The sequence below is a fragment of the Larus michahellis genome, chromosome Z, assembly GCF_964199755.1.
Source record: "Larus michahellis chromosome Z, bLarMic1.1, whole genome shotgun sequence".
Classification (NCBI taxonomy): Eukaryota; Metazoa; Chordata; class Aves; order Charadriiformes; family Laridae; genus Larus; species Larus michahellis.
The window spans coordinates 62941899-62968278 of record NC_133930.1 but is presented as its reverse complement, the minus strand read 5'-3'; the positions used below and the strand labels follow the sequence as shown (position 1 = coordinate 62968278).

General features: G+C 36.0%; 1 protein-coding gene across 2 annotated transcripts in view; it reads right to left on the bottom strand.

Annotated features, from left to right (window-relative positions):
* FER (FER tyrosine kinase) overlaps positions 1–26380 on the bottom strand; it is a 166579-nt gene that overhangs the window by 88991 nt on the left and 51208 nt on the right. For both annotated transcript variants that reach the window (XM_074569590.1, XM_074569591.1), the window contains 3 exons: positions 25533–25655; positions 21765–21954; positions 166–258 (listed from right to left, as the gene is read on the bottom strand). In XM_074569590.1, coding sequence (XP_074425691.1) covers positions 166–258; positions 21765–21954; positions 25533–25655 — 406 coding nt within the window. The remainder of the gene's footprint in view (positions 1–165; positions 259–21764; positions 21955–25532; positions 25656–26380) is intronic.

Here is a 26380-nt window from a genome sequence, read left to right as displayed (position 1 = left end):
GCCTGCTGATCAATCAGAACAGTGTTTTTATAACATTGGTTTAATATATTGCTGTCCATGTAGATGGAAATGCATGGTGCTTCACAAACACAAAAAAAATAAATCATACGTAAGCTGTAAAAATAAGAGAATGTAATATAACATTACATTATTGGTACTACTTACCGACGATGAGCCCAACATGGATTTTGGAGACCTTATAATTCCAGCTATGGAATGACGTATAGTGTCAAATCTTGAGACTTTGTCCTTCTTGTCCTAGAAGAAGAAGCAGTACCTCCAGTGAAAACAAGCAAATCGGTATGATAATTGAATTATTGGAGAATGTGGAATGTAAACTCCTGGATTTTATTTAAATAAAAGACAGGGGCTGGGCCTCTACTGATACAAACCAGTAACTGTCAACATCAGTGGGATTAAGTTAATTCATATCAATTTAACCACTGAAAAATTCTGTAATTCCTTAAATATTTTGTTCAATTATTTTAAGTATCGCTATTGTTAACTATAAGGAGAACTGAAATTCTTTTGTACCCTAAAAACAAGGCAGAATTCTCAGTTCTCCTAAAATAGTTATTATATTAAAAGGACACTGATTTGAAACCATACAATAAAAAAAAAAAGCCCACATAGTAAAACTCAAAAATGCATATGTACATTATCCTTATGTGTTTTTTTTTTTTCCTTTTATTAGCATTCTTGCCTAGCAATACAGGGCTTGTAAATATTAGTACAAATCAGTGCAAGTTATAGGATCCATTTGTTTTCTGGAACTACCATAAATTATATGTGCAGCCACCATCCGGATTTTAAATTCTGTAAGAAGAGGGCTCTAACTGGAACACTGAAACAGCCTTTAAGCATCTCTAGTTCAGCATAAGTCAATGTAAATACCATAACTTGACTTAGTCTAAAGACTGTATATTTCTTAATCTCTGATTTGCCATCAGCTCTCAAAATTAGTACCAAAGAATCTTTCAAAAATACAAAAATGTATTTTTCACACTGACAAACTGAGTGCATCGCTTGTAAATCACCCTCAGAAACAGACAAGATATTTTAATGAGTATTTGCAAAGTAATTAAACTTGAAGCAGAGAGACAACACATTAACAAACTCATTCTAACTAGCTATAGGTTACCTAAACTGAAGGAAACTGATAATGGAAACAGAATACAACTGTTTTGGTAACATTACAAAGAAAAATTGCTTCAAAGTTCTGGACGTATACCCTCAACGTCTGATAATGTAATAAATGTGGCTTCCATTTACTCCAGGACTTCCAAATAAGCAACATAATCCATTCACTCTCAATACAGGATACACTAGTCTTTGAAAATGTCTCTCAAATACAATTTAGCTTACAGGATATAGGCTAAACATTGCCTTAGTAAAATAAATTTATTTATTTGGCAGCAAAATTCTGCAATGTGCCTTGATTTGTATGCTGCAAAAAAAGAGTGCAAAACCCAAATAGCCAAAACACTAAATAGGGAAATACTCATTAACTATGTGCCCACTTACCTATCAATAACATTTTTATTCCTTTTATCAGACTCAAGTAATATTGTATGCCAACCAATTTACTTATAATAAAAACTTTGTGCTGAATCATGATTTTTATTTTTATAATATTGATTAATTAAACTGGCTACACACAAAAACATCATTAACAATAGGGGGACACAGAGTCTAATTTTGCTTGCTTGCTGAGTGTGGAACGATCCACTCATTTTACACACCTCTTCAGAAGTAAGCCATGAGATTTAACTGTAATTAAAAGCATACTTCTTACATGACAGGCAAGAACAAGTTACCAAAACATGCATGAATTCTGCTACACTTCCACTAAAGAAACTCAGGAGTTTTCTCTCTATTTTACACTACTATTGCGCTTATCTAATGACAACATCAAACTGCAAGTAAGATTCTACATTCCCCAGTTTCTCCTTATCGAAAAATGTTTTTAACAAGAGGGTTTTTTGACTCAAAGTACCAGAAAGACTCATGGACAGATTTAAGGGATAAACTTTGGCTTTGTTCAAAACATAGTGAATGCCCTCTTCAAACTGCAATACATTTATAAACAGTTCAGAATTTTCATAGCACTTTCCCTCTGACAGACTGAAACTACTCTGTATCTTACAGCAATGAAAATTCATAATTTGGCTGCACAGCAGGCATTATCTAACACATGCAAACACAACTGTAGCCTGTACTGAGTTTATTTATTCCATTTAAATATTTTTATGGCAACCTGAATAAAACTGAAGAGCAGCAACAGTAGTCTTGTACTGATTTTTTTTTTTTGCCATTGCTTAGCTGCAGACCACCTTAGAAGAACCCATTAGATCTTGCAGGAAACTAGTTTTCACTGAGAACAGCATATTCACCAGTACGAAGAGATTTTTTTTTTATGCATATTAGGTATAATTTTTTTCCTAAACTGGTATAACAATACAATCCAGCCCATCTACTTTAAAAAAAAAAAAAAAAAGTATGTATATATATGCACACTTTATTTATATTTTTTATATATATATACACACACAGAGTCCTATTGGTTAAGTCAGGGTGTTATTTTAAGCCTGCTTTCCAAAATAAAAGGAAATACACATCAGAGCTGTCTTTCAGTGATCTCCACCCTAGCCACATTAAATTTTGCCAAGGCCCTCAATTTAGCAAACAACTTAACAGGTGAAAGGACTATCTGAGCATAGTAGCTTATGTAAAAATTCTGAAGGAAGCTAACAAAGAGCAGAGACTCTCAGTGTCCTCAAGAAGAAAAGTTCGTTGTAATTTCACACAATTCTTATTCCGACAAACATCAGCCATATGACTAACCAGTACAACCATGCTGGTGATGTAGTCACCACACACACTTCCGACAAACTCGTAAGACAACTTACTGTTTGACTAACAAACTTGAGAAGGACACTGGAAAGGAATTAGTAGTTCTGCATCAGGGATGCTGTAGAGAGCATTATGGAGTAGCAGGCTTGCTAGCATACACGATGCAGCTACTAAAACACATTAGCGGATTCAGTTTCATTTTGATTAAAATTAATTACTTTCAGAGATGTTAGTAAAATGGTAGCATGATTTGTCACTTCCCTTATTTTATACTACACCAATTTCATTAAAAAGAAAACTAATCTGTGGGCTATAATATTTTATGCAATGACTGAATTACTGCAGAATAAATTGTAGTTTACCATTAAGCTAGATAAGTATGAAAGTATATACTGTCATTAAAGGACATTTTTAATCTACTTCTTTGTGTTTAAATGTACCTGTGGCACGAAACCACATCATACAAGGAACTATGAAAAAAAGCATCAACTGATATTTCCCTTTTAGTAATATTTTTTATTTAGCCATATTTCTAATCACTTTCCAGAATTAACTAAAATGAATCTCCACCAGACTTGGGACTGGCACTTAGAATAGGTCATGAATTTTCTATCCATTGGACAAGTACACCTAGCAAAACTGATGAAAATCCAACTACTTACCCTGGAATGATACAAGTCTGATGAACTTCTAATTGGAATACAAACAGCTGTTTTATGGGTGGGACTTCTTGCCATTATCCTCTTTGGTAAATAATGCAAAGCACTAATGCTTTTATTTCCAAAAAATATAAAAAGGATTTACTAAGACAAATAACTCTTTTATTGAGAAACTGATTGATAGCAACTACTTGTAACCATCAGATTAGAACACTCGGTCATATTTTACAAGCAGCCAGTTTTGGACACAGCAGTGTTATAATTCTTCTGCCACAAAACAAGGAATGCTGAAACCCTGTTCCCAGTTGTGTACACCTCAGCCAGCCTTTTTGTTCCAGTTCTCTTTTTCCTTCTTAACAGTCGAAACAATTACCTCATCTCTTTTAAAGAGATGTCATAGCAGAAGACAACCACTCCGGTGCTCTTAATTTTACTTTCATTTTTCTGTTCTGTACAAGATGCAGGGAGGAAAAATAAAGCATAAGAACCCAAAAAGAAGCAAGGATTTGGGCCAGTTGAAAAATACAAGCGAAATACTCCCTGTTTTGCTTGAGGATTTCCTCAGGTGCATCTTTACATATGATATACGGAAAGCCAAGCTTCTGTGTTTTGTGTGTTCACTTTGGGGGATCTCGTGCACCATAAGGTCCTGTCCATTTTAATGGATTTTCCACTAGAATTTATTTTCTATGGTCATACACTACGACTGTTAGGGTCTTGTGGTCAAAAATCTCCCACTTGCCAGATATAGGTTCTGTCACTGGGCAAAATCACCACAGATCTCAGAGTGCATGAAAAATAATACAATACACTCAGAAGTGTGGCACAATCAAAATGACAAGCCATACGAATCATATTCGCAACAGTATTTTGAATGAACGTGAGCAAGACAAAGACAGGGCAAAAGATTTTGCTAAAATTGAACTGCATAATGTGAAAGCCCCAAAGAGCTTTTTAGCTGTAGAAATCCAGGGAAAATGGCTGCATCTCAGATGTTATTATAAAAGGAAAAAAAAAAAAATCTATACTCTTTTTTGAAAAGCAAGGAAGTAAGAAGCTGTAGAGACATCTAAGATAAAGATAAAACAGAATTAATGCTTCTGAGAGACAGGCAAATAGCAACACTATCTCTTCTGATCAAAAGGTGGAAAATTAGCAATACAAGGGACAACGGACAATGCAGCATATATTGAATATTGCTAAAAATACTAGCCAGACATGTACATACAGGTGATATAAATAGGCCAATACTTTAATATTAGTCTATTCAAACAAAGACTGCCTAATGAGTCAGATATGAACCATCAGCATTGATACGGAAGTTGAATGTGGGCTTGCAAATGAAATTAGAGAACCTTCACAGGAAATTCAGAGGAAATATGAGGAGGACTCTCCAACTGAAAGAGAAAACATTCTCAGAAGAAAAGGAGATTTCAATTAGAAGAAAATAATCAGTGATATCTAAAAGATGAGCATGATAGTACTGTTTCTGAGATTTGGCTAGGGAAATGGTCCTCAGAGATTTTGATGAAAATTACTTCAGTACAGTACAAGAGCTCTAAGATAAATCCAGAAGGAAGGAATTCCTGGTAATTATTGCAAATGATATGTTCAATGAACTTACAGATAAAAAGACACCAGACAGTATCCGCAAGAGCAATTAAGATGCTCTCTTTTTCGTAAAGCAAATGCTAGCGTCATTTCTGGTTTGAAGATACGATTTCCCTTCCCTGATGAAAAAGGTGCCAGAACAGAGCTTCAAATTTAGATAATGGGGAGAACAAGGAAATTTTTTTGCTTTTAGAAGGCTATAGATGTCTGGCATGAGAATAGAGTTTTGTGATTTATAAGCAAGAATTCTTCAAAGAAGCTGTAGAGGAAATAATTTTCTGAAAATGATCCTCTGCATTAGTCACTTCAGCAGTGGAAATTAAAAGTTATTTAGGACAGGCCCCAAAAACATTTAATAAACTTACACTATGTCAGTAACTCAGTCCTGCCTGTTGATGAGGGGATATACTAACCACACAATATTTGTCTGTTTTATTGGTATTAGCACATACTAAAGGATATGTACATGCTGACGCATATTAAAATCTTAACATAGAGTAGAATATTCCTGATGTCCCTAAAATCTGTGATTTGATTTCAGAAATAAAACCAATGTCATACCTCCAAAGGCTTTCTTTTTTCCCTCATCTGTGACAGAACTAGGTATCTCAGAAAGACCACTTGTAAAAAAACAGATGAACAAACATGCTATCTTTACGAAACAAACCAGGGTATTTTAAATTATTAACATGACACTCACACACAGAACAAGTTGCTGGCTGAATATGAGCTTATTATTTGAACTGTGAAGATCATCTATCTTCAGAGCACCTTCCCAGAAATTATAATTTTATTAGAAGAAGATGAAGAAGAGGTGGAAGAAGAAGAGGAAGAAGAAAATGCATTTTCTCAGTTTCGTATTGTAGATATCTAGAATTGGGTGCAGCACTGTGCAGAGCCATGGAGATGTAACAGAGTTATTAAAAATTAAAACATTCAAAGCTGATTAAAAATACCTCAAGTACACAGTGAAACCAATTAAACAACACAGCTATTCAAAAATCACTTTTTGATAAGGTAACATTTTCTAGTTTAAACACAAGTAATACCCTCCAAAGCAGCAGAAACGATGCATAATTGACATACGCATATTGTAAAACACTGCACTCGATGTAAATTAATGTTCTACCTTCAGAATTGCAAGGGGTAGCCTGAAAACAAGACTTACTGGTATGAAATTTAAGAACAGCTGTATTCTCCCAGACCAAAGATACATCCCAGGCCATTCCAGTGGCCTAATGGCCTGTAAGAAGAGGAGAATGGCAATTCTTCAGAGTATATCTTTGTCCTCTGAAGATCTGTGGTACAAGCTCTGTCTTATTAGTGTAAGATATAATGTAAGATGATACATAACAGTCATGGAAGTCATAAATTTTTTCAGCTGCTTTCTGAATCTATAGAAACTATTACAACCACTGCTGTAGCAACCAGTTGCACAACTCATTTACATGTTTTTGAAGAACATGTTTGTCTGCTTGCTTTGAATCATCTGCCTACTGTAGTTATTTGATGGCCCCTACTTCTTGCTTCTGAAGAGACAGTGAACAATCATTCCCTATTCGCTTTCTCCACGTCACCCAATATCCATCAACACGTTGTATACATCTTTATCACGTGTCCTTTCAGCCTGCTTTTTCAAGTCTGAAAAGCCCAGTCTACTTATTGACTAATTTTACAGAAGCTCCTCCACATATCTGAGCATTATTTTGCATTTCTGAACTCTCCTACATCTATTTTGTAACTTAGGGAGTTGAAAATAAAAGTGGTTACATGAAGCCAGACTCTTCTAGGTGGGACACAGCAAAAGGACAAGCAGCAACAGACAATTTGCATTGAGAAAAAATCCAGTTAGATACTGAAAAAAAAAAATTCACAATGAGGATGGTGATCAAATACCAAAACACGCTGCCCAGAGACATTTCCATCACTGGAACTGCTAGAACCTCTACTGCAACAAGGCATTATGCAGCCTGATATAACAACAAAGATGACCCTGCTCTGAGCAAAAAGCAGGACCAGATGGCCTCCCTGAGATCTCTTTCAATTTAAATTATTCTGAGGTTCTATGGCATTTGGAAACCAGATGCACATCAATTTATACAGTGATGTAAGGTATTCTTCAATGTTCTCTGTTCCTTTCCTGAAAACTTCTAGCATATTTTTTGGTTTTGATCACAAAGTAAGTAGTGACGTGATATCTGCAGGAACATTTGGACCCTATTTTGAGTGGTAACTCAGAGTTCATTACTGGTATATGTGAAATCAAGCACTGTTACTACAATCTGGTCTGCAGGAATGTAATTACACAATATGATGCTAATATTGAAAAACAAAAAGACTGTTAGAAATACTATGTATAATTTATAACAAGTCAAGGACTTCACTCAACTTACTATCAAAAAATATTTGCTTTATTTCCAAATAAATTTTTCTGCTCTTGTGATTACTTATACACATAAGATTACTTATACACCAGAATCTTGAAGGCGTAACACAGGCTAGACAGGTAGCCTGTGTTCAGGGAAACAGCAATAAGAAAGAACATTAAATAAGAGACCGGTGAACTACTTGAAGACAAAAACCTGAAAGCCTTTGACAGACTTTACTTAGGAAAGCCTCAGATTTCAGCAAAACACTCTGTGTAAATAAATCATTTTCTTAAAAAGGAGCATGAATATTATGATTGACCCTTTGCTTTCTTTTTGAATTACTATCTATCAGAACAGAATGTACAGTTGTCTGCTCTACATTTTCTGTTTTAATTAGAGTTTCAGAGGACCAATTTTTTAAGATACGTATGAAATGTCAGGGAAATGTCACCTTCATCTTTGAAATGATTAGTAAATCTTCCAAACACACAGATATGCATTAGAGATCTTTAAGGAAGCAGAGTACCTCTTAATGGAGGCTAGCAATAATGTTTCCAGAGACATGGTACATTCTAATTATTATATACTAAACAGCCTTTATACTTTTTAAAAAGTTAGGAATTTGATTTCACCTTCAGGATTTTCACATTCAAGAATGTCAACTGTGCTCTAGAAAAGATGACTGAATGTACTGTATTTAAGCTGAGGCACTGAGATCCTGTCCAATAGCTGTTTTTGAGGGAGGAAAAAGTAGGCTTTTGCAAGGCAGACAGAGAGGCCCCTGAAATTCAGTAAGGAACAAATCCTAATACACCTCCATCCACTGATTGCATAATGATGCCAAATAAAGAATTGTTTTCAATAAAGACAATTTAACAAACCAATTCATATGTCTGAAAGCTTAGAGCCAGATTTAGAATTAGTACAAATTTTTGAAAAACTAAGTTTAAATGCCATTACCTTATGTAACTGAGGAAACACGTAACAGGGAAAATGAGGGCTTCTGTCCCATAAAAACCTCAGGTTTGTATGTAAATGTTCAGATATGAATTGTTTCACTGATTTCAAGAGCACTGTTATTAATCAATAATGCTATTATCAACTGAATGCACAATATGTTATTAATTGTTACACTATCCCTTTACTAGTTTCACATAATCAAAAATAATGAAATTTAAGTCAGTATGGCACTTGCTCTAGCTGGAAGGGAAGTACCAGGTCACAATATAATTCTTCTCCTCCTTGGTTGTCATTGCCACATCACAGTAAGAGATCCCCAAATACACACACAAGGCCTCTCTTGCTATAATTCTGTGTAAGCTCATCAAGTTGCAACGGGAGAACAGACTACACTGAGTGCTCCTAGTTGTACTGCAGTACCTAATGTTCACAAAAGCAAGAAAATCTACATCATCTCACATCCTCTGGCAGCTCACCATCCAAAAAACCACGACGATGAACTAGCTGCTGGTCAAAGTCACCATCTGCCAGGACAAACCTTGCTCAACATTCAGGCTGTGCTGTTGCTCGAAAAAAACAAGAATCACGAGCCAAAGAGCAGTCAATGAACTACCGCCACTGTTCCAGGCAAGGAGTGACCAAAAATAACCTGAACCACACTCAAGAATTGATGCACGGTAAGAGTATACAAATGGAATGGAAATGTATTACATTTCTTCAAATACTTCCCATTTCAAAACATTTTCATCTCCCTAAGCCAGTTACAATTTTTAGCCTAGAAACCTGTGGTTTGGCAGTTACATATACTAATTACATCAGATTAAGCAATCAGCGAATCAGTGACATTTCATGAATGTGAACTGAAATTTCAAGACTATAACCAAAAATTTAAAACAACATGAAGCTCAAAATACGTTAAAGAAAAAATGTTAAGAGATCACAAAACATGCAAGGCAAACCAACTGTCAGGAAATTTTATATTTCCATCATCTAAACATTACAGTGTGTCAGATGGTGATCAAAAGCACGTGTTTTATTAGCTAGAAATACAAAGGCATCCACAAATCATTTAAAATTAAAAATTCTTAGGAGCATTTTTGATGCAAAGAGGTTAGCTTTATTCTGTACTTTATTACTATATACATCCAGCTGAAATAGTCTCAGGCGTGTATAACCCAAATTCTACAGAAGAACAGAGAAATACAGTAACACTAGAATTGCTGCCCCAGAGTTGTAATCAAGATCAACACTATAGCTGTCATTTGAAGTGATGAAGTCTTCAATGTGAAATATGTTTTAAAACTGGTTATATAAATGCATACACACACACACACATACACACAGATTGATCCTGCCATCCCCCTTATAAGTTAAAAAACAAACCCCAAAACAATAGCTAGAAAGAAAATGCTTCATAAGGTAATGGCTTGATAAGGTAATGGAAGAAATGTATTTCTTTTAAATACACAATTGTTATGCTGCATTACTAGTATCTGTAAAACTTAATCTCTATTTGACTAAATTGTGATAAAACCAACTGACCAGTTTTCCTCCACCAAAGATGGACATTAGTGTAGAAAGGAAATTCTATGTCCTGAAGTTTTCATATAATCCACAAAAAGTATAAAGGCAGACAGTGGTTTTGACACTTAAAAAATGACGATATTCTGTAATAGCACTTCCTCAACTGAATGGTAAAGTTTTAGGTGGCTGGTAGACAGCTGAACTTTTAGAAAAGTTAACACCTAACTCTTCAAACTGGTAAATATTACTTAAGGACTAACAGAACTTCGTTACAGCTACTGACCCAATAAAAAGAGGTAGTCATCCTTGCTGACCTATGTTCAAGACTCATCAAAACAGGGCATTTTTAAGAGAGGAAAAATCTGGTGAAAGACATCTATATGGGCTAATAATACAAAGCCACAAGAGTAGAACCTCTGCCTACATTTCGCATGAGGCTTGAAGAATTTTGCAGTGCAGGTGTCAAGTACCAAACTACCCATACAGTGCACCACACAATGAACCCAGAAGATTAAGCAGATATAAATACAACTTCCAGACTTTTTTATGCGAGGACCTGGACTGTTGAATATAAAAAGCCTTGCAGAAAATGGTCAAAACCCCTCAATTCCTAACGGTCTCTGCAATGGTCAGCAGCTGAAATATGGAAACAATGAAAATGACCCACAGCTACCACTAGCATGTTGGTGAATCCCTGGAGAGCAGTGTACATGCCAAAGAATGCCACCTGGAACTGAAAATTACTAACGACAAACTTAAAATGACAGTAATAGGCTTGCCAGAAATCCACATATACTGACATACCCTACAGACTGAGAAACACAAGCCATTCTCCTTTTCTCATTACTATCAAAACCTGTGTTCTGGTTATTTTAAACCACCAAAATTCCAGATAGGAAGCCAAGCCACATTTCAGCACGGCACAAAGCATTAACTGTTTTCAATCCTATATTCCTGATCTGCACAGGCAAAGCTCCTCTGGTCCCACCAACTACAATGGCATCAGGATCCTGAGGAAGTATGTTTTCATACAGCAAATCTGTCTCACAGTTTGAAGGGAGGGTAACTAGAAGTCAGCAAAAAGAAAAATTACAGCTATGAGCTACAAGCAGGTGAATTACTGCTGTCATGGGGGCTAGTCAAAAGACATTCCAGAATAATACAGGGAATACAGAGCAAAGGTAGGAGGTCAATGAGGAGGATGGTCTGGGGGTTTCTTCCTAGAGATACTGAAAACAAACTTTCACCTGTCCTCAACTCAAGCAAAGGTTCCCTCCAAAAGGAGATTTTCCAAGGAGGACTGCATCTCTTTAGAGTTCAGCATTTTGTAGCCAAAGGAGAAGACATGGATAGACAACTCAAGTAAGTAACTGGATGCTGTACAAGCTGCATAAAGTGAAAACTGAAGCTGTGGGAGCAAGTAGTCTGTACATCAGCCAGCAAACAGAGCACTGTGCCAAGTGGGGGCTATGCAGGCCAAAAGATATCCAAATAGAGTATTTATAAACATAGCATGAACTGAATACAGCATGCTGTTAATAACTGCACTTAGTACACAGGTCAATTACTTTAATTAGAATGCACTACTCAATAATAGAAGGAATGACATTGTCTTTCCAGATCTCATTGGATATATATTCAAAAAGCTGTAGTTTGGATTTGGTTGCTTTTTAGTCACAGATACACACAGTAATGCCTGCTACAGAAAATTGTGTGACAAATCTAGTAGTGGAGTTCAGATTTTAAGCATTCAAGCCCAAGAAAGTCTGGACCCTGGAAAAGGATTAGAGGCATTGAAGCAGCCCTACCCTGAAGTGCCAACACCTGCTGGGGAACAGTGTCCAGAAGTCAACATGTAAGGAAGGAACTGAGAACAGGAACACACTCTCTGTATTGCACGACCTTGAAATCCACAAGTAACCATAAGTTCTTCCAGGGTTCACAAGACACCAAGAACCAAATATTCGATAGCTGTAGACTCACAGGTTGTAAGAAGGGACTTCCAACCCAACTTTAGTAGCGGTCCATGACAACCTACAGAAGACAGTACTCTACTGGGGGACGACAGTGGACGGACACCCCCCAAGTTTTCCCCTAACCTCAAAGGAAGTTTCCAGAGGCCCAACCACCCACTACATGAACTCACCAGAGGTGTGTTGTCTATAAGTTTATTATGATACCATTCTGACCAGTTTAAGGTGACATTTGTTGGATTCTGCCTTCTCCACGCTGCCACCCAAAAACTGGCACCTACCAATAAAGATCCCTCTTATGACTTATTCACTGGCTCTAACGACTCATTGATTGTCTTTAATGAAGCCACCCTGGGAAATGCTACATCAAGTGACATGAAACAGCATTACATGTGTTATGTGATCTGACAGGACGTAAGGCCTCTTTCTTCCTCCAATAAATCACGGTACTAAATACCGACTGGTGATTGTATACTGTTTGGAAAATCATATTGTGAGCGGATGCATTTGTTTTATCACAGTAAAACAAAACTTCATAGAGTTAACCCCAAATGGCTTCAGTCAGATGGGACACAACAGACTTTTAGCCAGATCCACATTTACGTTAGCAGTATTAAAGAATACAACTGATCCTTTCATAACCAGAAGGATCTGGTAGTATGACTAAATTCAAGTTTGATGAGGTATTTTTGTTTGACAACTAGCGTAGTCAGACTGTGATGTTTGCTTTTGGTTTTCACCTGCATCAGTTTATTAACAAAATCAGCTTGCATATTAACAGATAAAATGATACAGCAACTTTGTGACAGCTGCAACACACAACTTCAGCAGCATATCTGAGGTAGGCTTAATGAGTAATCTTTGTAGGATGCCAATTTAAAATTAAGCTTGTGTTTCTATAAATAATATATACTGGCATAACTACTGGAAATATACCAGTATTCTTGTTCAGAACAGACATGCATAATACACAAATTTTTCTAATGCGGGAAACAGCAAACCAACATAGTGTTTGACATTTTTACACATTAAGTAAACACCACCAAAAATATCTGCCAATTTAAAAACCAGAATAACAAAAATGTAAACCCAATAAATAAGCAGTGTTCAAATTCTACTCTGAGTAAAGCCTATGGTCCACTGAATTCATGTCATACCTCAAATCACAGCTGTATAAATCATTAACACAAACAAGACTATTCTGAAAATACAGACATCAAGGAGGAAAGACTCAGTGTGCAAGTCTCAGTAATGGTACCAGAGATCAACAGATTTCAATCCTATCCAAGCTGAAGACCATAAACGGTATCTAGTAGAATGAGACAAAATAAATTAGGTAGTATTTCTCCTGCAGAATTACAAGAAGACTTTGAGTTGTTATGCTCAGTGGTCAACAGAAGGAGTCTTTCCCATGTTTCAGTCATTATTCTTTAAAAGGGGACTGTCCAACCAAGGAGCCTCTCCTTAAAGTTCATCAGTAGTACCTATTAAGCATGCTCAAGCTGTTTGTCAAATCAAAGGCCAGTCTTCTCTGTTACAGAAGAAACTTCTTTCACTCCCCCCTCAAAAAGAATCATTAATTTCTAGTAATTTCTACTAGCAATGTTAGCCATTGTGAAAATCCTCATTGTCACAAAGTTTTGGCAAAACTTAAAGGGGGAATGGCAGAAGTTTATGTTACATATAAACCCAAACACTGAGTGATTTTATTTCATCTTAGCACTTGTAGCCAGCAGCTGGATATAAAACAAGTAATTCTGAGGCACATCAAAAACAAATATTTTCAGCTATAGTTCCTAATTCTTTAAATTCTCAGGCTGTATCACTTGTATTGTGTATTTTTCTTGATTATACTATGTATGCTTTCATTTTGCATTTATGAAACATAATAAAGCTGCCAAATGTTAATAAGAAGTCAAATGAAGTACCTGTTCCAAGTAGTTTTAGTAACTCCCTAAAAGGGTTAATGGAAAAGAAATTAGACTAAGAACTTTACTCGCTCAAGTAAATGCTGATTAGGAACCAAAGGACCACTTAGGAGCACCTAGTAAAGAGACGATATAAACTCAGCATCTCACAGATGTTAGATTTGATTTTTTTTCCCCAGAACAACCTCCTCTGCATTCCCTCCAGCCAAGAGACGCAGAATATATTCTGGAAGAGGACTTTTTTTTATTTTTTTTTTTAGCAAATGTCTTTTATTAAAGGCAATGAGTGAGACTAAGGAAAATGTAAAGGTAGGCAAGTCATTCTTAGCTACTCTATTCTTAATTTCGTTTACTGTTTCTGGAGGTTTTTTGAGTTGTACAGGTCTATAACCTAGTTTACAGACAGAGAACTCTTACCTTCTGCAATTAAGAAGCTCGGGGGAGGGGGGGTGTGTGTTAAGAAAAGTACTTTGCTTGCAGAAAAATTCTGCAGTAAATTCCAGAAAACAAACCTGCACATGCTCTTACAGATCAAGAATGTTATTTGATTAAAAAATAGAAGTAATTCATCAGAGTTCAATAGTGCCCTAAAATTCAAGGCTTTCAATCATTTTTCAAGAATGACATATTTCCTTCATCTTGGCTGTGATACTCCAAGCTTTCTTTATTCCTAGGATGAGGACATTAGTTTCAGAAACTCCTGGGCATCTACTATTATTTTCATGCTAATGTCATTGTATTTCTCACACTACCCTAACACAACAGCCGAGTAAACATAAGTTTCCTGTGGCCTGTTTCCGTACCTCCCTAAAAAGAAGTTAGGATAAGTAATCCTGTATTTTTTTGACCGGATTACAGTGACTCTCACATGTCACACAGGACTTTTGCATTCCTTACCATTAAAGACTTTTTTGAGCCAAGATCTTCAAAGTGTCTGTTGAAAAGTGGGCTTCTCTTGTTTGGACATTAATATCTAGTATTCTTTATGGCTTAGGTTATCCAAGGAACTGGCAGACATGAGTCACAGCCTGATGTCAGGCCTGAAACCTTAAGCAATCTAAAAACGGCATTAATAGTGATGTTCAGGCAGCTGGATCCCAAGTTGACCAAAAATGTTTTGCATCTATCTTACTACAGGATGACCCAAAGAAAAAAGTTCAGTGATACCTGAAACGCACTATTTCACTTACCCCACTGTTAAAGATCACTAACAGTAAAACGCAAAAAGGGAAAAAAAAAAAATGACCTGGTCTGTATCTTAAGCGGAGTGCTCTGAAAAATGGATTAGATTGCCATTCTGGTTTCTCAGTCTGTACCAGGTAAGAGCTTCCCCACATGCCAGAAAAGAGCAGAGGCCACAAAGCAAGTCATAAAATCATATGCTTCAAATCTGGCAATAAACTACCAGTGGCAGTAGATTAAAATAATAAATTCTAATTCCAGGAAATATTTTACAGTACATTCGAAGACTTTTAGAAGCACCATAATTGCCTTTAAAAACAAGGGTATTTTTAACCAGCCACTTAAAAAGAAGAAAATCAAAGGAGAGAGGTGATTTAAAGCAGACAAATCCTATCATTTTATTTCCTGTGTGCTGCCTAGAGGCTATAAGAAGTTAATAATCACACTAATTTGGTCCCACTGCGACAAAAAAGATGCAAGAAGCCAATGGTGATAATTCTGGCAAAAAATGACTACTTTCCTCCCAGCACACAGAGAAACATTCCAACACATACTGAAACGTATGCTGAATACCAGTATGTGATTTCTGTTCTTGTTCAAAGGGAAACTTCTGAGTGAAGCTTTCCTAATTCACAGAGAATATTTTTACTGAAATAACAAATCCCCTGTGGGTATGCAATGCTGCAGCTCTACTACGATGAAACCTTCTTCCTCAAGGAAAATTGAAAGCTCTTGAAATATTTTTGGCAGTTCAAGAGAAGCATATGTACTTATCTCAAGTACATATACCCTCCTTCATACGGAGAAGGTAAACTAATTCTGCACTTAAAATATTCTGAGAGTTTTGTATACTCTGAACGAGCCACCTCCCTCCATTTCTTACAAAGTTCGCTCACACTTCTAATTTTGTCCTTCCCCCAGACTAAATTATTGCTCAACACTTCTTGATACATAATATGCTAACCTGAAGAAATACATAATTCCTGAGCCATAGACTATGAAAAGATTACTGTCACATTAATCTTTTACTTCAGAAGTCTCTAGGCATGTTCACTGGAAAGAGGCTTGACAACTCCATTGACCTCCCATCTTGTAAATTCTGGACCAGTCAGTAATACCCAGGTGGGACTAAGTATGACTGAGTTTACCTGTCTATTACCTTAGTATCTCCTTTTGGATTGCTCTTCCTCTGATGTATGTCCATCAGGCAAGCAGGATTTACAAAGAGAAGAAACAGAAACTAAAACATAGTCACTCTGAGACCAAGAGGAACTGAGTTCATGCTCCACGCTGCCTAGAAGCATCTGACATTTGGAGCATTTTTGCTCCATGTTAAGTTCTGGCTGTAAACCAGAACCACAGGTCCCAGCCAGCAAGCTTGGAAAGTGGCCCAAACCAAAGATCACTTAGTTGAACTTCAGCTGTCCGGGCATCCAACAAATACAACTGTTTATTTCCAAGTCTTTTATGAATTAATAGGCACAATTTCTACAACATGACTGCACTGGCAGTGTTTCCTCTGCTGAGACAAAAATAAGAGAAAGGATAAGGATGCCAACACTGCACAAACTTACTTTGGCCCTGTTTCTGTTGACAAGTAACTTAAAATCTTGGAATAGCACAGCAGAAGTCTACAAGTTTTATAAATATAGAAATCAAATAAATATGAAGGGCTCCTCTACCACTTCCTAATACATGTCTTCATATAAACTTAGTTTTATATAAATGTCATGAGCCACAAATTAGTAGACAATTGCTTACATGGACAGATAAACAAGGGAGCTGTTTGGCAATGCATTACAAAGTGTGGGAATGCCTCAATTCTTCTGAGTCAGTAAGAAAAAAAGTAATAATTTTATCTCTACCATCAAGCTTTCTGCTACTGCTGCATTGTGCTGTCACAGAAGCTAATCATTTCCCTGCATCTGTTTGCAAATAAAGATCCTATATAGCCTGAGACAGTATGGGAAAAGGAGACCCCCTAGAGTGTGGGTACATCTCTCAGCAGATTATGTTTCAGGGCCTTACGAGACATCATCTAAAATGCATTTAATGAAGCATCTTTAATCACATAACCAACACCTGTAAATGCTGTTTCATATCTATGTAACAGACTTTAAAAAATTCAAAACGTACAAATTGATCAAATTTGTCAATTATGATTTTAGTGAGAATCCTGAAAACACTTGCCTCAAACCCAATCCTGCAGGGGAAGACTCTAAGACTATTAGTTTGTGCATCACACTATTAGAAGGAGCACTGAGTCATGGATTCCAGAAAGCAGTGATGGAAATATTAAGCACTCACAGTAGGAAAATAAAAATGTACTTGTAGAATAATTTACAAATAATGAAACTACAACTGTAGCACTGTTTCATGCATTTAATATTTTTTTCTACCATAACCACTGAGAACATTCTTTTTATTTACCACAGTCTTCACCAAAAGCTGGCTTATCTTACTTTTAAAGCAATCACTGAGAATAGGATCTCTGAAGTCTTTTAAAAACGAATAGCAAATAGTAAAACTAATTAGATATGCAGTGAACTTTTATTTTTTTTTCCCTTTTGGATAATTCTGCTACAACAGATAAAACTGGAATTCAGAAATGCAAAATATCATACTAATACCCATTTTTGTACAGTTTTAAGCATGGCACTCTCCTGGAATGGTGCATTAATAGTTAGATCCATCCTACTCCACTGGCTGTATCATTATATGATGCTTCAGCTGTCTACATTTCATGAGTTCATGTTACTAGAGACATTACAGTCTCCTTCCTGACTCATCTGTACTCCAGAGCTTTCCATCCTAACCAAGAAGAACTGGAAGTCCTTTAAGGAGCTTATGGAGAAAGAACAGTGACTTTGTACTGTACTGTTGCTCCATGGGCACTACAGCTGCACAGCTCTTTCAGTTGCCTTACATGCAGTTGAAGACCATGCGTTAGGGTCTTTCTACATTACAGTTGTATTTTATGATTTGTAAAAAAAAAAAAAAAATCAAAAAAATCATAACAAAAAAACGCAAACCACCATTTCAGATAATTTAGATATTAGACACATGAGAACACACATTTTTTCCCTCCACTTTTCTGTGTCTCATATGCCTTTTATAAACATATCTGATGTTGAAAAATTTTGATTATTCAGTCATAACTAGTCTTCTGGCACTGAGCTCCACCTGCTGACAAGTCTTTGAAATATTGCAGAACCTCCGTAACAAGTCTCGGTTTTATCAGTGGTGAAACCATATAGTTTTAAATACATATTCTTAAAAATAATGGGTTTGCACCTTTACAATATCTGGTTTTATCATGTAAGGAAAAAGGGGAAGACATATTAATGTGGCATACAGATTTTACTGTATAATTGCTAAACAAAATGAATTATTATTTTATATTAACTAAATCTATTGCCAGGCTTAAGCACTCCCTGAATATTTCCTATTCTGTAACAACTTCCAAGTCAATATTGAAGCTGTAATTTTGAAGTCTTACTATGATATGCAAACCACCATCATTGTACTTAATTTCCTGAGTAAATGTTTAACTGGCACTGCATATTCCAAATATTCCTGATGTGTTTATTTCTAATCAGTTCATTAGACATACAGAAGTTTTGTTGTTGTTTTCTTTGTTTTAATTATGGCGGACTACTGCTGTGGTCTGTTGGTCATATTAATACAAGAATAGCATACATATCTCAGGACAAATGACAGGCCATACCTCCACTGACTGAACATCTAAACAATGAGAAGTTACTTCAAAGCTTCCAGTTACTAGTTAATTTTTGTAAATTGACATAATATATAAAAATTTGTATGCTACCACATTTTTTAAAAAAACCCCAGCTGTTTACAAGGAATAACCAGCTTTCCCTAGTATCTATCTCCTTAATTTAATATAAGTATAGAACGAAACATTAACAATGATTCTCCTGATCACATAATGCACAGTAACATAACTGCATAACTGTAAAGGGCTCAAAGACATTATTTTAAACTTGTAGCACCTTCAGCATTAAAATTATCTCTGACTTGTATGGTTATCTCAGTAGAAAAGTATAAATATTAGAAACAAGAAAATACGTTATATTTTTCTACATATGATGTCAATATTGTTAAATGCAATGCTCAGGAATGGCCAAAATTAGAATTTTTCTAACTCCTTGCTATGCTATCATGATTGAACAAAACAGAATCAGAATCATCCAGCAATTTCCCTTTTTCTTGAAATGTGTACATGAACACCAATACACAGCTAGCATTCACAAACAATAGAATAGGTTGACCAAACTAAACCATACTGAAAACACTAACAAAATATGAGACTTCCTACAGTTAACAAAGGCAAAAAAGAACAAGGAAACAAAAGTTATAACACACATGTAACATAACACTGTCTATAAAACCACATGAAACAGCATTTCAGTATTTCATTCCTTGTTAGCATTCTATTGTACTGTTACCTAATGTAAGAGATGGAAAACAAAACAATTTGTGAACTATTCCACTATGAAACTAGCTGTATTTATGATACCACATAAATAATTAGTCATGAATCTTTACAAAATTGTTTTGTATATCATATTTTTAATTTTAAATTACCAAAAAAAAAGTCCACTTGTGACTGAATACATGAAAATTTACTTCATATGCCTGCTCACAACACAAGCCAATTATGATTCTGTCATTCTTCGGAAAAGAATTTGTAAGACAAGTGTTTACAATGAATTTCTGAAGAGGAATAAATAACCACATTCAAATGCAGTATCAGGCAACATTTAGATGAACTGCATTTAGATAAAGAGGAGAGACCTAAACAGATTTATAGTTGAAGAAAAAACAACCCTCTTGAATGATACCAGGATGAGCAATCAGCAGCAAAAACATATTGCTGATCATTTAGCAGCTTTATAATTTTAAGGAGTTTAAAAAAAAAAAAAACTATAAAAATCACCAGGATGCTTATTTATACGAACAGCCCACCAGTGTATTATTTTTTCATGTTGAGATACAGTCAAGACTGCCCACTCAAGGTAAAGCAATTTGCAAAAAGTTTAAGTTAGACTGCAGTTGCATCTACCACTTTTTAGTCAATTTTACTAGGACAGGATATCAACTTAATAAATAGTTAAACAAAACTTAAGTGGTATTTTCCTGTCTTAAATAACTTACTCAAGTGAAATCACCTAGAACTTAAGTCATATTGTTATTTTTATGTTGCATATGAATCATAAAGCTAATTCCTCTGAAGCCAAAATAGTGACATTTTTGTTACTCCCAGCAAATTTAACATAAGCGAAAATGTATTTCTTGCATCTTTCTAGAAATCTTAGTATGTATATCCTCCAGGGGGAAAAAAAAAAAAAGATATAAATTATCATAGATAACTTTCATTAAAAAAAAAATTAAGAGGTCAGAATTCTTGACTGTGTATTGTACATATATGCAAGGATTATTTTCTGCCACCTATTGAGACATTTGGATGCCAGAAGACAAATTCCAGTAATCTTGAACTAAGGTGGAACAATACCATACTCTTGATTAGACTCATCATCTCAACTAACCCTTACAGACAATATTCACTAGCACTATATGCAGGATATTACATGAAATGACTAATAAGGTAGCCTACCCAAAAAAAATTCCAAGCCTCCTAATCTTTCACAGTCATTATCCTGATATCTCCTGTCTCCTCCTACATCTTTTTGTGCTTTATCAACTCCTCCTAGATCATGACAAGCATACAAACTTTGCAAAATAATGTTTTGTACCAGTGAAAATAGCAATCACCTGCTAGTGCCTTGTAAATATTAAACAGTAGTAGTGGAAGCAAGAGAATACTGACAATTAAGTACAACTCTAGAATGGGAATGGAACAAAAAATAAACTTGGTTCCACAGATAGAGAAAACAAAAGCATTCCTTCCAAATACAACCGTTTCATTATCATTTCACTGAGCTACTGCTCTGTCGGCCAAAAGAAATGGCAGGCTAAACCTCTAAAGAAAACAAGTCACAAGCATATCATATATGTCAAACCTAATCCATAAAAGCAAACACTACTGCTTGTCCCTTTAGTAAACTGGTACTGTTTGTTTGCTTTTTTATGTGGCCTATTATCTCTACACATAGCTGCATACAATTGAGAAAAGGAAGTCACACAAAATACTATTTAAATTACATGGGGTCTCATCATAGCACAAAAAGTTTCTTTTGATTATTAAGAGGATGTAAACATTTAAAAATAAGTTGCAAAGAAACCAGTGTTTGTTTCCGTTTAAAGAAAAGAGTAATTTACCGTACATAAAATTCAGTTCTCAACTACACTATGTGTGCAGCGATTCCAACAGCTTTTATAGTTTTCTATCTACAGCAGTGAATGTATTTCTTCAATACAGCCAACGAAATTACCAATAGCTACTCAGTCATGTTTACTAAAACTGCTTAAGGTTTTATACTTTTGATTATAGAATAGTCTAATGAGAACCTATGCATCAAAAGTACAGAAGACCAAACCAAGTCCACAGACATACAGAGGGCGTTACAAGTTATTGCAACTGTTTTTCTAAACAAGTCTTCACAAATGCAAAGTAAAGTTTATTCACTTCAGTCATCCCTGTGATTATCTTGAGACTTTGATCCCAGGACTAAAGTACAATAGCAAGCCTGCACAACTCAGTAAAACAGATATAAAACTTACCATAGAAGTCACTGATCTGGCATCTTCCTCATAATTCACTACAGGTGGTGGCTCTTTCCCATCATTCTCTTGCACCTTTTGTTCCAGTAGTTCCTTCTGGGCTGCAAACTTTGCCTCAGAGCATCTTAATTGCTGAACTGTGTGCTTAAGTTCTTCCAGTGCTTGCTTTTGGCTCAGCAAGAGTACAATACTGCAGAGTAAAATAACAAACAATTTAAAAATATACATAATTTAAAATACATACTTTGTTTCATAAAATTAAACTCACCTTACATCCAGTATAAATTCGTCTAGTGTGAAGTTAGAGATATCTGTTGTCTCTTCTGAACTGAAAGGTTCTCTACTGCACAAGTATTTCTGTACTGCAGTCTAACATTCTTCTTATGATACTAGATAAATTGAACTCTATGAGGAGCCGAAGACAATTTTTTTCTTGTCTTCTGCATGGCTCTTATGTTTTTATGCTTATGTTTTTATGGCTTTTCCCTGAATAACGCTCATACCGCTGAATACTCCAAGACAGACATAATTCATCGATTAATAAAGGACAAGCAGATTACTTAGAACATCTACAGGTACCTAGATGACTATTATCCCTGAGAACTGCCAAAACCAAAGATGGGCAGAAGCTGCCTAAAAGACAGAACCATTCACAGTACAATACAGACACCCTTAAAAGCACTCAACTGGAGCCCAGTGACATGTGGTCTATAAAGAGATGCAGAGTTATCGCAGTCTGCAAGAGCAGATAAGGGAGGCAGAAGGACCAGAACTATGAAAAATGAGGGCAGTATAAAGAAAAATCACGGTATTCTGTCACTCTGTATCTTCAGGATAATCCCTTGAAGACAGTCTCTCCTGCAAGACATACCCTTGGAGAAAAAAATAAATTTAAAAGTCGTTGATGTTAAGATTGTTCCTTCACAAACTTATGTTGAGCCAAATGACTACTCAGACAGTTTCCAAAATGATAAGGGAACCATCTGTCATAAAATCTTCATTGGCAGGAAAAGAAAAAAATCATATCCCTACAGATGAGCATTGTACTAAGTCATCGAAGAACAGAACTCTGCACAAATAGCAGAATGATCATTCATTTAAAAGGTTAAGTATGATGTATGAAGACACAATTAGAGGACCTGAAACTGAGGTTTGGCATGAGACTGCACACATTTAAAAGCATCACACAAAGAAATGAACAATTACCCTGGCATTATCCTCAAGATAATGTTCCTTTGTCTAGTTCTCATTATGAGAGAAAAAAGCAATCACTGTGAAAATGACGGCCTTCCACTATCAGCAGGGCTTTGGTGAATACACATTGGCTAGAATGACAACATCCCAAATACTGAATGGTTTCAATTCATCATGATCCAAAGATAACAAGACATACCACGCAAGTTAAAAGTCACAAGCTATTCTCTTTCTCGAACTGTGGCAAGAGGGATTCCCGTCTAATTCATTTGCCCAAATCCAACTTAGAATGCTCCCCATTCCTTCTATGCATGAGGAATTAGAACGTATAAAATTATTTGCCTATGGCTTGCATGAGGGCAAAATTTATAGCCCTTGTGGCTAGCAGGAGCTGCTAGCAACCCCACAGTGTGAGAACTTATGTGAAAAACCCTGGCGAGACCAGAATAGAGCAACAGGATGGGAAGCGGTAAAAGGGTGAAACAAATAAAAAACCAAATATTCAACATGCTACCATGTTGTAAGGGCAGATGGTATGCTTGACATACACATATATAAATAAAATAAAATTAAAGCACTCTCTGGGTTGCAGGTGATACCGCCATTTGAAGGCAGAAAGGGATATTGGTGCCAGACTAATAGTACCAATACAGCCAAATATTGAAGAGGAACACAAAATCAGAGGCCTAGAGATGCAGTTCTGCACATACCTAATGAAAAGTGTAGTCTGTCCAAACATTAATTTGTAGTGTTGCCAGAATTAGATACCAAGAAATGCTTTCAAGACCCAACTCAGACTACCACTGCAAAGTCCATAAACAACTCAGAACTTGTGGCACTGATGCTGTCTCAGGCACAAGTGGAGAGAGAGCTAAGTCCAGACCGGTTCAAGTAGAGACAGAAAACAGGATTTTGCAGGCTTTTACCACCATTTTGCCCAGACAAAGCAGACAAGGAGATTTCCTCAGCACTGAAGGGTGAAGCTCAGAACCTTGCGTGAGGCTCAATAATAACACAGGGTCTAAAGCTCTTGCATTTAGAGTGGACCTCCTCACTTTCTTTCCTGATGATAAGCTTGCATTGCACCAACAGAATGACCTCTGGCTCAAAAGGCAAGCTTTCATTTATTGCTCTACTACCTTAACCTTTCACCTTGCCTTGCAGCACTGAGGCCAGTGCCATATGCTATGACAGCAGTCAAGAACATGCAACAGTTGGACGAGATCTTCTAAGGACCGTAAGTACATGCAAAAACATCCTGATCATTCTGCGCTGCATTTAAAAGGTGAAAACGGGTCTGTTGGAGAAAGGCATGAGCAATGACAAATCAGAACTGGAGTAATTTCAGGGAAACTTTTACAACTAGAAATCTAAGACAGATTTCTTTTTAATAAAACATGCAGGTACTGGTGCAGTCTGAACTGAAATCACTTCAACAACACAAACACCTGCTACAGGATCAGTCAAAGAAGCCTACCCACAGCAAGAAACACAGCGACAGTCCGAACTATTTTCAGAGAGAAAGAACTGATAACAAAACAATACAGGGAAGGGGCTGGGAGGGGGAACGATGAGGAAACACCACCAAACTCATCCAGTTCAAATACAGTTTATCCTTTAAGTAACATGCAGCAAGGAAGACAGGTCAAGAACCAAGAAATCGCAAAATATACTGTGAGTACATTTGAACTTCACTAAAGAAAGAACAGGAAAGCATCAACTCAGAACACTGATATCATATACATACATAAAGTTTCGGACATGAATGAAATACCAGCCAATGTATCAAGTGACAAGATGTCTTCAACAAAGAGCTTCAAGATTTCTTCAGTGAATGAAGACAGGATCACCTGAGGAGTTGCATTCCAGTTCACTGGTATTGTAATGAGTAAGGTTATGACTGCTTGCAAGAAGAATCAGGAAAAATCACTACAGACAGAAGGTTTCTTTATCTGTTGTGTTAACTTCAGTTTAGACTAGGATGAGAATATTTTTTTCTAATGAGAGATAGAAAAAAACCTCAAGACCTTGCCCAAGAATAATTCTTCATAATAATGTTGTATTTATGGCACTGTAAAACACTCATTAATCACTTGCCTTCATTATTTACTATGCAGTACTACAGGGTATCAGATCTACATTCAGTTTTGTAAAGAAAATGCAACAAAGAATGAACTTAACCTGACGAGTTCCAAATATGTTATTGCGTAAGAAAGAGTACGCGTCTTGCACATGACTCTGAAAAAGTCTTTCACAAAATTATATCTACGCAATGAACTCAGAGAGGCAATCCGAACTGATTCCTCCTCTTCCATCAAGCTGAAGTTATAATACTAACTAAAGGTTCAGTTCTTGAGCCGTCCCAACATTACAAGAATTATATTAAACTAAATGGAGCTGCTCGGTTCTCCAACGAATTAGGATCTGCAGTGGGTAAGCGTTATTTTAGAGATGGAAAACTAACGTATTGTTGTTTTTCACAATAACCACTTCTACAAAAGCAGAACAGCATTAGTGAAGGTTATTTCTTATTTAAGTCTTAGGAATTGTGTTATAGATGCTTTTCCCACTTACTCAGACTTCTTTTCACAAGTCTTAGAGGACTCTTCTATTTTTTTCTCCAGTTCCAACACATGTTCCTCTTTGCTCAAAAGGGTTTGCTGTGTCTGAATCAGTTCTTCTATTACTGTTTTTAACCTGTAAGACATAAATTTAGAAATCCATGTTGTGAATACACAAACTGTATATATTTGAGAATATAAGAGGATAAGAATGAACAGTTTTTACAGTGCCAGGAGCTAGCGGAGTTTCACAAAAATCTGCACTGATTCATACTTTTGTAATAATCCAAATAAAAAGAACAGTTTAAAATGTGACAAAGAATGCTGACCACACAATATTATTTGAGGCAGAGGGAAGGGGTTGAACGTGAAGAATACAAATGGATTTTTTCTGGATCTTATGATACTCAATAACTGGAATTTCATTTCAAAGATTAATTTAAATGCATATTGAAATAGGCAAATATACAGGGGGAAAAATAACCCAAAGATATATTTATCTAGTGAATGGCTCTAAACTGACCATTACCACTCAGAAATGAGATCTTGGAATTACAGCAGATGACTCCATGAAAACACTGGCTTGATACACTGCAGTGGTCAGAAAATCAAACAGAATGATTATCTAGGATTTGTTAAAAGCAAAGCAGAACAAGAATACAGCAAACCTCAGTATGTTTCTCTCTAAATTATGGATCTGGATTACCTGTGCAATCCTGGTCATTCATCTCAAAAACAATTCAGTAACCTTGAAAACATTCAAAAAAAGACTACAAGCTTGATAAAGGATATGAGTAAGTTTTATGAAAGGACAGACTAAAGCTAAAGATGGCTTTGAAAAAGAGATCACAGAGTAGGAAT